The sequence below is a fragment of the Panthera onca genome, chromosome C1, assembly GCF_046562875.1.
Source record: "Panthera onca isolate mPanOnc1 chromosome C1, mPanOnc1 haplotype 2, whole genome shotgun sequence".
NCBI classification, from domain to species: domain Eukaryota; kingdom Metazoa; phylum Chordata; class Mammalia; order Carnivora; family Felidae; genus Panthera; species Panthera onca.
Window position 1 is genome coordinate 149053265 of NC_138346.1, and position 12296 is coordinate 149065560.

General features: G+C 33.0%; 1 protein-coding gene across 2 annotated transcripts in view; it reads left to right on the forward strand.

Moving 5' to 3' along the window:
* The window catches only part of COL24A1 (collagen type XXIV alpha 1 chain), a 409345-nt gene that overhangs the window by 80412 nt on the left and 316637 nt on the right, over positions 1 to 12296 (forward strand). For both annotated transcript variants that reach the window (XM_078451730.2, XM_078451731.2), the window contains 3 exons: positions 4318 to 4371; positions 5614 to 5658; positions 10005 to 10058. In XM_078451730.2, coding sequence (XP_078307856.1) covers positions 4318 to 4371; positions 5614 to 5658; positions 10005 to 10058 — 153 coding nt within the window. The remainder of the gene's footprint in view (positions 1 to 4317; positions 4372 to 5613; positions 5659 to 10004; positions 10059 to 12296) is intronic.

The window sequence follows — 12296 nt, forward strand, 5'->3', positions numbered from 1 at the left end:
TTCTCAGAAATCCACTTGTTCACTCACTTTCTGTTAAATTGTCCATTGCCATGTGTGTGTATATATATATGTATATACATATACATATGTATATGATGTGTGTGTATATATGTATATATACATATACATATATACATATATATACATCCATATATATATATGGATGAATGTCTATATGTACATGTACATATATATGTGTATGTATGATATGTGTATGTATGTGTGTGTGCATGACACAACTTTTGTCAGATTGTCTCAGTTCATATCCAGGCTCTGCTGCTTACTCACTGTGGCATCTTGGGCAATTTTCATAACTTCTCTGTATCTTATGCCAAATGGAGGATGGAGAAAATAGCATCTATCTCATAGATGTAGGATATATGTAAAGTGCTTGGCATAGTGATTGACACATAAAAAGTGCTCAATAAATGGTAATTGTTGGAGGAAGAGGAAAGGAGGGAGAAAAATGAGAACAAAATTGAGAGAGATTCTGAGGAAAGGGGAGATAAAGACATATAAGAAGACTTCATATCTAATAGAATGGGAGGGCCAAAACTTTACCTATGATCCTCCATTTGTCTTTTCCTTGCTCTTCTCTTTCTATAGATTTTCCAAATTTGGGAGCGTTTTATAGTATTTTTCTACTTAAACTGGAGGTAATACTCTTCTGTGTGCTTCGGAGCAGAGGGACAAAGGGCTAGTGTCTTTTATCTGTTTTACAAACAATAAGAAGGAAATGAACTTTACATAATAAATGAGTAATCCATGAAATTTACCTTTGCTGTCACCATTTGAGGTTAGGTAAAGGCAGTTCAACATGTATGCTTCTGGCATTTCCTTGGCTCAAGAATTATTTAACAGATCTAGACTCTGAATAAACTAATGAATGAATGAATAAATAGTGTATCAATGAAAGTAAAAACAAATGGAGATATTTCTTCTCTCTTGATGGTCTAGGCCTGTAGAAGCTTCCTTTCTTATGCCTTTGATTCTCTATATATCTGCCTGCCTTCAGCAAACCTTGTTTGAAAATAAAAAATACAAAGTTGTCAATGTAAAATGAATTTACTAGGTTTGTTTGTTAGTGTGTTATTTGGATAAGGATTGCATTAAATGTGTAGATTGCTTTGGGTAGTATTATGGTGTTATTTTGTTAGGGATTGCTGGTGTTATTTGGATAGGGATTGCATTGAATGTGTAGGTTGCTTTGGGTACTATAGACATTTTAATAATATTTGTTCTTTCAATCCATGAGAATAGAATGTTTTTCCATTTCTTTGCGTCGTCTTCAGTTTCTTTCATAAGCTTTCTATAATTTTCAGCATACAGATCTTTTACCTCTGGTTTGGTTTATTCCTAGGTATCTTCCAATTTTTGGTGCAGTTGTAAATGGGATCAAATCCTTGATTTATTTTTCTGCTGCTTCGGTATTGGTGTATAGAAATGCAACCGATTTCTGTACGTTGATTTTATATCCTGCGACTTTGCTAAATTCACATATCAGTTCTAGCGGTTTTTTGGTGGAGTGTTTCAGGTTTTCCACATAGAGTATCATGTCATCTGCAAAGAGTAAAAGTTTTATATCTTTTTGTTGTCTGATTGCTGAGGCTAGGACTTCCAGTACTATGTTGAACAACAGTGGTGAGAGTGGACATCCCTGTCATGTTCTTGACCTTAGGGGGAAAGTCTCAGTTTTTTCCCATTGAGGATGATATTAGCTGTGGGTCTTTCATATATGCCTTTTATGATGTTGAAGTATGTTCCTTCTACCCCTACTTTCTTTAGGGTTTTTATCAAGAAAGAATGCTGTATTTTGTCAAGTGCTTTTTCTGCATCTATTGAAAGGATTATATGGTTCTTATCCTTTCTTTTATTAATGAGGTATATCACACTGATTGATTTGTAAATATTAAACTAGACCTCCAGCCCAGGAATAAATCTCACTTGATCATGGTGAATAATTCTTTTCGTGTACTGTTGAATTTGATTGTCTAGTATCTTGTTGAGAATTTTTGCATCCAGATTCATGTATGTGTGTGTGTGTATATATATATATATATATATATATATATATATATATATATACACCTGAAACTAATGGAACATTTTGTCAACTATATATATATATATAATGGAACTATATATTTTGTCAACTATATATATATAACCTGAAACTAATGGAACATTTTGTCAACTATACTCAAAACAAACAAAAGAAAACACTACAAGTTAGGTCATCGTTAGCACTGTAGATAAGGATAAAGACATCAAAAGAGTAAAGACATCTTTACTCTTATCACATCATCATACTAGTCTTATACACGTGATCTTCAAATTTCAGTTTGGAAGTTGGATCACTTATCAATGTCAAATTCTGTTTTATTGCACAATGTCCAGTTTGGCAATTTTGAACAACGTTGTAAAACTAAACAAAAGTAAAAGTCCTTAGGAAAAATGTACTTTTTTCAAGAAAAATGAAGTTGGGTCTAAGCAGTTGATATAGTTCTGTTCAAACCTACTCTAACCTGTCATAACACTTTCCTTTAAAAAAATGTGAACACTACAAAAAAATTGTCATTTTTGTCCTATTCAATTCTTTGTGAAGAAGTTTATTAAACTTATTAAGGAAAGAAAATGTGGAAGGGCTGAAGAAAATATCTACAATATAAAGGATAAACATCAACATTGGCTAGTGCCACCAGGGAGGGGCATATCCCTCACACTGTCAATAAAAAGGACAGGAACCTGTTGGTGGCTTGAGAATATTAAGTCTCACAACATCAAAAATGAAGAGCTGGGTCCACGAGCTGTCCAGAACGGCCTGTTTGAAGGCAGTGTCTACATCTACATATATATATATATATATATATATATATATATATATATATATATATATATGTGCACACACAATAAAATATTACTCAGTGGTCAAAAAAGAGTGAAATCTTGCCATTTGCAACAACATAGATGGAACTGGAGTGTGTTATGCTAAGCAAGTGAAATAAGTCAGTCAGAGGAAGACAAACATCATATGATTTAACTCATATGTGGAATTTAAGAAACAAAACAAATGAATATAGGATAAATGAAGGAAGAATAAGATAAAATCGAAGAGGGAGGCAAACCATAATGGGTGTTGGGCATTAAGGAGGGCATTTGTTGGGATGAGCACTGGGTGTTATATGTAAATGATGAATCACTGGGTTACACTCCTGAAACCAATGCCACATGGTATTTTAACTATCTTGAATTCAAATACATAATTTTTTAAAAAATAAATAAAAAATGAGTTTACTTGGGTGCCTGGGTGACTCAATCAGTTGAGCATCCGACTCTTGGTTTCAGCTTAGATCATGATATCAGGTTCATGGGATTGAGCCCTATGTTGGCTCTGCACTGAGCATGGAGCCTGCTTAAGATTCTCTCTCTATCTCTCTCTCTCTGCCCCTTTCCCCTGCTTGTACATGCTGTCTCTCTCTCTCTAAAACAAAAAAGAAAAATTTAAATGAATTTACAATTCCAGTGTTACTGTTTGAATTTTTAGATAGAGATATATCATGATTGAGGTAATTACCACTCAATATCCATTTCTTAATCAGACTTGCTATAAAAAAAAAGTTTATCTTAGGAAGGAAGAAGAGATTGGTTCTGAAGTTCACTGCCCCTTTTAGTCTTCTGAGGCTCATGCTCAGACATTAAGGACATCATGCTTAACATGCAAGATGTTGAGGTAAGAAAATGATTGAGACACGAGACAATATAAAAAGACACTGGTTATTAAGAAGTGTACCAACTCTTGGGGCATCTGGGTGGTTCAGTTGGTTGAGCATCTACTTTGGGTCAGGTCATGTTCTCACGGTTCATGAATTCAAGCCCCACATCAGGCTCATTGTTGTAAGTGCAGAGCCTGCTTCAGTTCTCTGTCCCCCTCTCTTTACCCTCCCTTGCTTGTGCTCTCTCAAATAAATAAACATTTATTAAAAAAATAAAAGAAAGAAATTAATGTACCAACTCTTTCTAGAATAGGTGTCTTATTTATGTAGTGCTGGAATTTTCCATCCTGGATTTATCATTAATAATCAATGTCTCATTTAGAGCCCTAATCTAACAGTTTTATTTACATTTATTTAGTCATTTTGGCTCATTTTAATTTCAAGTAGGTGATTTCAGCCAGATAAACAATGTGTAGGATCCTTGGTCCTTCTGTGGCGAAAAAAATTCTTTCTGAACTTGAATATTATAATTGTGCCAAATTTGTTTCCTTGGGCTTCTTTTGGTTTTGTTGTATTGTTTTATTTATTTTGTTTTTTATTTCAGGGAATTCCAGGATTCACTGGTAATATTGGTTCACGTGGTTACCCTGGCAGGCAGGTGAGGTAACTATATTTATACTTTTCCTTTTATGTTCCTTTGTATTAATGCATTGCACTTTCTGATTTTCAGAGTTAGTGTTCAAATAATAATTGGTTTACTTTTATTAAATAATGAATTACTCATGGCAAAATAATTCAAAATCAAAATTATAAAAATCCTCCAGAATTTTACTGTAGAAAGTTATTTGTAAAATTGGAGTAGAGTTTTTAAACATGTATGATGTGATACAGTGGAACCTTCAAAATTAAAATGCCCAAGGGTCTAATAAGATTTTAAAACAATCCTGTGGCTGATTTTACAATACTGCCACTAACTAAAATGAAGTAATGGTAAGAGTTAAGATTGGATAACAAGTATTATTTTTTAATAGCAGAGTTATAAAAACTTGAGAGTTTGATAGTGCTGTATATACCACTACCAAACACTTTTATCTGAAATGAATTCAAGTCTTTGTATATGGTTTTGAAAATTCATTCTAATTATTTCATATTTATTTCCCTCTAATTTATAACTTTATTTCTTGTAGACTACTAACAGAATAAATTTTCTTTCATAGGTTTTCATGAAGACTTACTCTTGAAATTGACTATTCATTTAGCATACTAAAAAACTATAGTTATAATATCTTTTTTATTCTCAAGAATAAGGGAAATGGAAATGCCAAAAAGTAATCTATAGTTAACAAAATTCCACATTTTGGGCCTTTAAAAATACATGGAAGGTATTGTATATTACAGTCTTACCACCAAGTGATGATTTATGTTATCTGAAACATAAAATATAAATGCTCAAGCATATGGACATTGATCTGAAGTTAAAATGTATTTTTTTAAATTATGGGAATATATTTTAGATATTTTAACTAGAAGTGTTTTAAAAGAATACAATTTTCCAATGAGAAATAATTTAATTAAAATTTATTTTTTATATCTTATAATGTGTGTTAATCTACCTTGTTTGGCTGTCTAAAAACATATATAGATATATATATGAGGAACTATATATATAGTTTATATATATATAAAGAGGAACTATATATATATATATATATATATAGTTCCTCTTTTGGTTCTGAAATGCTAAAACTTCTTGAACATACATAGTCTTCATTAAGTATACCTAGTTCTGAATTTTATACTTGTGAAAAATGATACCTCTTTATGTACCCATTTCATTTTATTTATCAACAATGCTTTCAAAATACTGTAGTATGATGATGATGTCTTTTGTTCACACTAGGGTGTAGCTGGACCAGAAGGTAATCCAGGTCCTAAAGGTATACGAGTAAGTAAGCATTTTCATCATTTTGTAAGTGTGCTTGCATACAAGTAGGATGAAATATATAAAATAGTTAGCAGTTTCACACTTGTGTAGGAGCTTTGAATATAATGCCAGTTTAGCCTAAAAAGAAGTTCATTTGTTTAATAGATACATTCACTATTAATGGCAACAGAAAGCACTCTTATAGTAGTTTTACATCATTCTTTTCTATACTTTCTGGCTCCTAGCATGTCTGGTGTGTTAGAATATACTCTATAGTATAATTTATATATGAAGTCTATAGACCTAAGAAATCATGATAAAAAATATGAAGAGGAAACAGAATTCATATTAATTTCAAGGCTGAGATAATATGATGCAAAAACTATCTGGAGTAAAAAATATATATATCTGAAAAGAAGAAAATAAGCTTATCATATCGAGAATATACCACTGTACTTCTGAACCATTAAGGAGTTTTGTTAGTCACTTTAAATCATTAAGGGAGTAAAAATAATTACCGTGATATCTTATATAGTGTCCTACACATTAAAGTCAAAGGTAGTCTAAGAAAAATTAAAAAGTAAACTAAAATTTTTGTTTTTTAAAATTTTCTATTTTTAATGGCAAGTTATTTTCCAGAATCTACCTGCATGCCTTATATTATCTAAAATGCCTTTTTGAAATAAAGCATAATGTATTTACACAGTATGTGCTATAATGATGTCTTTAATTCCTAAATATTTTCAAATACTTTCATATGTATTTTCTTCTCTTATTTTGCTGTCAATCCTGTGAAGGAATTTTACAGATGAGAAAAGAGTAAGCTAAGGAATTTACATGACTTGGCAAAGTCATAGCTAGCTAGAAGTAGACCCAAAGTCTTTTCACCTTTATTCTGTACTCTTACCTCTATTTCATACTGTTTCTACTCTTGCATTAAGTGAAAATATAGCGGGGACAAGTCATATATTTTTTTAATTAGAAACTGTACCAAAAGCACATATTGACTTGGATCCGGGAAGAAGATATTTTAGTGGTCAAGAACATAGCTTTGGAGTTAGAAGGACCTGCTTTTTTGTTTTTTTTCCTTCATGTAAAAATCCTATTAGATAATGATAATAAAACTTGCAATTAAGGTAGTTATGATAACCACCTGACCTTAACATTCTTTTTTTGTTTGTTTATTTATTTATTTATTTTGAGAGAGAAAGAGAGAGCACGAGCAGGGGATGGGCAGAGAGAGAGAGAATTCTAAGCAGACTCTGTGCTGTCAACCCAACGTGGGGCCTCAATCTCACAAACTGTGAGACCATGACCAGAACTGAAATCAAGAGTCGGATGCTTAACCGACTGAGCCACTCAGGTGTCCCCTTGAGCTTAACATTCTTTTTTTTTTTTTAAATATGAAATTTTTTGTCAAATTGGTTTCCATACAACACCCAGTGCTCATCCCAAAAGGGTGCCCTCCTCAGTGCCCATCACCCACCCTCCCCTTTCTCCCACTCATCAACCCTCAGTTTATTCTCAGTTGTTAAGAGTCTCTTATGGTTTGGCTCTCTCCCTCTCTAACTTTTTTTTTCTCCTTCCCCTCCCCCATGGTCTTCTTTTAAGTTTCTCAGGATCCACATAAGAATGGAAATATATGGTATCTGTCTTTCTCTATATGACTTATTTCACTTAGCATCACACTCTCCAGTTCCATCCACGTTGCTACAAAGGGCCATATTTCATTCTTTCTCATTGCCACGTAGTATTCCATTGTGTATATAAACCGCAATTTCTTTATCCATTCATCAGTTGATGGACATTTAAGCTCTTTCCATAATTTGGCTATTGTTGAGCTTAACATTCTTAAACCACAGTGCCCAGCATATAGCATGCATTTTCTTTGCAGACTCTTTCATTTTATTGGAATTTGAGAGTCTCTTCTGTGCATTAGCTAGTACCACCAAGACACGTTATTTGGCACCTTGCAGTTTTCTCTTACTGTATTTTCTCATCTTGCTTCAATGATTCCTCTATTTCGAAGTTCTTCTTTATGCCACTGTATGTTATACATCCTTTTGCATTATGTTAGACATCCTTTTGTTGTTTTTTTTTTTTTTTTCATTTGTATGGAAACTATAGTCTGGGTTGTAACCCTTTTTAAGTTGTATTTTTAGGTTTTGACAGCAGCTTCATAAAAACATTATTTTAGGGGCAGCTGGGTGACTCAGTCGGTTAAGTGTCCAACAAGCTCCGGTCATGATCTCATGGTCTGTGAGTTCGAGCCCCGTGTCGGGCTCTGTGCTGTCAGTTCAGAGCCAGGAGCCTGCTTCAGATTCTGTGTCCCTCTCTCTCTGCTCCTCCCCCACTCACGCTCTGTCTCTCTCTATCAAAAAAAAAAAAAAAAAAAAAAAAAGAATAAACATTAAAAAACATTTTTCAAAATAACAAATATAATTTCTTTTCTGATTGATTTAATTGATTTGGTTCCTTAATTTTCCTTTGTGAATACAGGAAGAATCAAGAAGTCCGTTTCTCTAGGCTTCCTATTCAGAGGTTCTCAAATGTAGACTTTTAACATTAACTTCAAATCCACATTTGGTTAAAAGGACAAAAATCACAAAAACATGCTGACAGGATTATAAGAGGTTTTTTTATTTGGTTTGTATCTTGTTATTGCACTATACCACATACTATGTACTGTAAATTAATATTTTTATGAATCATGTGATAAATGATCTTTTGACTGGCAGTATTATTTAATTTCATTTTGTGGTGTTATGATAATTACTTTTACATTAAGTGCATATGTTTAAAATAGACCATCACTTTGTAATCCTCTTTTGGCAATTCTTTGTATAATAATATGCAAGGTGCCTCAAACAATAGAAGTATGTAGGGCCTCTCCTGACCTTTTAGTGGCACACTGGTGACACAAAATTGCCTCTAACTGGATATAAAACCTTCAGTCTAAAACAAAAAAGCATATATATTATATTTTTTTAAATGTTCTTTGTTTCATTACACACTAAACTGTAGATTAGGGACAGAGTCTTGAGAATGATCACAACCCCGTGTGACTTTTTTGGTGGGTGCTGCTGACATTTTATATTCTGTTAGAATCAGCATGATAATTCTCAGGAAACCTTTATGAAATACCTATGTAATTATTCATTAAAATCTTTAAAATGTTTTTTCACCTTATTCAGGCTATATCGAATAGAGGTCTAACTTTCTCTTGAGTTTTCAGTTGATTTCTTAGTTCAGTGATAAGTGTATACCAGTTAGGGTGTCTGTTCTTTTTATTTATAAGAGAAAATTCAGTTGTATGTATTAAAATAAAAGTTAAGTCTTTTTAAACTTGAGGCTATCTGTAGCTGGTGATTCTGAAAATAATGTTTTAGAATCATAATCCAGGCTCATAAGCCTTCAAATTTGGACCATTGAAAGAGCCTTCTAATAGATTTTCCTACATTCACTGTTTCTTGCCTCAGACATATTCTATATCCTGCCAACAGATTAATATTTTGCAAGTACAACCTAACCTAAGGTCACTATCACAATCCTTTAAAGGCAGTAGCTTCCAGTTGTCTAAAATATAAAGTCTAAAACTCTTAGCTTGAAATTTAAGTCTCACCTTAATGTACTCTCCAAACTATCATACACTTTACCTTTTAAATTGGTAAAGAGATTATTTACCTCTTTATTTACCTTTAGGTTATAACTAAAGTATGTTAGGATAAAGTACCTTGCATTGTTATATATAAATACCCCTTGGTTGTCTGACCAATTGGAATCTTCTTTAAGGTACAGTGGGTTTTTGTTCTTCTCCAAAGCATCTTACAAGTATAATGCTATCTGTTACCATTTACAGACACTCCCTGAAATTCTCTGATTCTGCTTTCTGTAATTGTTCTGCTGGCAGTGTTCTTTCTCCATCCTGTGCTTGTCAGGATTTTAGCTACGCTGTAGTCCTATCTCAGGTGTCAGTATCTTTTGAAAACTTTTTTGACTTTACCTCTGCCACATTGGAATGGATCTCTTCTTCCTTCATGCTACTTAATATCTTTTGATACTTCCATTCTGCCTTAAATTTTAATTAATTATATATTTTTCTGCCCACTATAAAATTCAACGAAAGGATTTGGTCTTGATTTTCATTGGCCGCTGTGTCTTAAGTTATGTTCCCTACTTTTTTTTTTTTTTTTTTTAATGTAAAGATTGATCTGTAACTTCTGGAAGGAAGGTGATAAGGCAAAGGGAAGTTATTTATTCTGTTAAGCCTAATAGTTTCACACTATTATGGAATAATTTTATTATCTCTATTTGAAATTCCTTACAGGGTAAGTATTCAAATGAAAAGATTATTTGCTTACTTTAAGGGTTTTATTGGCTCTCCTGGAGAAGTAGGACAACTGGGACCTGAAGGAGAAAGAGTAAGTGCATTTCCTTCAAATATTATTTCTAAAGTGATATGCTTAGGATAGGACAACAGAGGTCATAAGCACTTATCAGATAGGTAATCTTATTGTGTGAAGCAAACCACCTTTTAAGAAAAACCACCTATCAGATATATAATTAGATTCTCTTGAATTTTACCAAATTTGTTTTAAGGAAATAAGGTGATACAAATATATATGGTTAGATTTATTTGTTTTTATCTATCTATTTGTAAGAGAACATGCACAAGTTAGGGGCAAGAGAGGGGTAGAGGTAGGGGCGCCTGGGTGGCTCAGTCAGTCGCACATCCGACTTCGGCTCAGGTCATGCTCTCACAGCTTGTGAGTTCGAGCCCCATGTCGGGCTCTGTGCTGACAGCTCAGAGCCTGGAGGCTGCTTCGGATTCTGTGTCTCCCTCTTTCTCTGCCCCTAACTCACTAGCATTCTGTCTCTGTCTCTCTCAAAAATAAATAGACATTAAAAAAGAGAGAGAGGGGTAGAGGGAGAGAGAATCTTAAGCAGGCTCCATGCCCACTGTGGAGCCCATCATGGGACTGGATCTCATGATTGTGAGATCATCACTTGAGCCAAAATCAAGAGTCGACACTTAACCAACCGAGCCACCTAGGCATCCCTGGTTTGCTTTTTTAAATTTAATTTTTAAAAAATGCAAATTGAAATATTAAAATATCTACTTATGAAAATTGTATCTTGTAATTCATTAGTATTTAAGTACAAACTCTTGACAGGTCTTGTACTTTACAATACAATGTATAGTAAATAATTCAGCTTCAGAAGATATATTTTTGTTTAATTTAATAATGGAAGATAGCTGTTCATAAATATAGGCTCTTGTGAATAAAGATAGAATCTTTGCAAAATGGTTGTTACCTTGGAACAATTAAGTACAGCGTTTTGGTATTCCAACTTCATCATGTCTACTTTTCAGTACTGTTCAGTGATTTCTATTGCATTACTTCATTTGTACTGTCGGTATTCACTGAAAAAGATAGAATTGAATAATATTAGTATATTATCATAAGGTTTGAAAATATAGTCATATTCAGGATTTAGCATTTGACTCTATTATTTGTAGGCATGGTGGTTAGGCCAGAGTTTTCATTTCTGGAAACTGGTTTTTGCAAATGAAAGTAAACCAAATTATTCTTTGCTAGATGACTTTTTCAAACATACAGTCAGTTTGAGTGAATTATATTACATTTTCTTGTAATGACTTGTGAATTTCCTGACGGAGAAGAAATAATCAGAATTTAAATGTGCTGTTGTGGCAATCAAAGTGTTCATTCTTCTTTGGTGAGATGAGGTGAATATTTTCCCTTGATGAATATGCAAGTCATTTCTTTCACTTGCAGAAATATCTTCAGTGTAATCCCACAACTAAGCTACCTGATTGTCATGTGATACAGCAGACATAGAGTTCATGTTTTCAATCTATCATGCAAAGAATTGAATGCTTCTCATTCACCCAAAGGAGTATATACAGTTTACATTTTTATTACTCTGTTGCACATGATGCAATCCTTTCTTGGCCTTTAGACATGAACTTATTTCTAGTTAATGATGTAATAAATAAAGCAAAATTATATGTCCTCGCAAAATGTTATTATCTTGAATCTGAGGATCCTATCACTGACCATCATTAGGCACACTGCCTGTAATCATACTCACTAGTTTTGACCAGTCTATATGAAAATATTAAGACCTGTCTCGAGTCATAAACGTAAGACCATTTTGTGATATTATGGCTATCATAGGTGCCATGTCCTAATATTATTTGGCTACTTCAAAATTTTCATTAAACTATGAATGATATAGCTAACTGGGTATTGTTATTGTGTTATAAAATGTGTACGTGTAGAGAAGAGAGTAGAGAAGAAGTGTAGAGAAGGGCAGGAAAAAAAAAAAGAGTATAATGTTAATCCCTTCCAAAAACAAATAGAATTCCTTCCTGAAAGTCAGTAACGTGTGTGTGCGTGTATATATATGACAAAGTGTTTATATAATTTTGTCTGTACAATCCTTAGGTTTCCTGCTGAGATTTAGTGGCCCTACTAAAGTTGTAAAAAATAATTACCTTATCTCTTAAAAAAAAAAGGTTGGCTATATTATGTAAAGATGTATAAAGTCTTAATGAAATGAGTCCTATCACTCACCCGTGCTTTTTGATAAGACATTAGATGAGTTTTATCAAACACTGTTGAACTGAAAGTCGA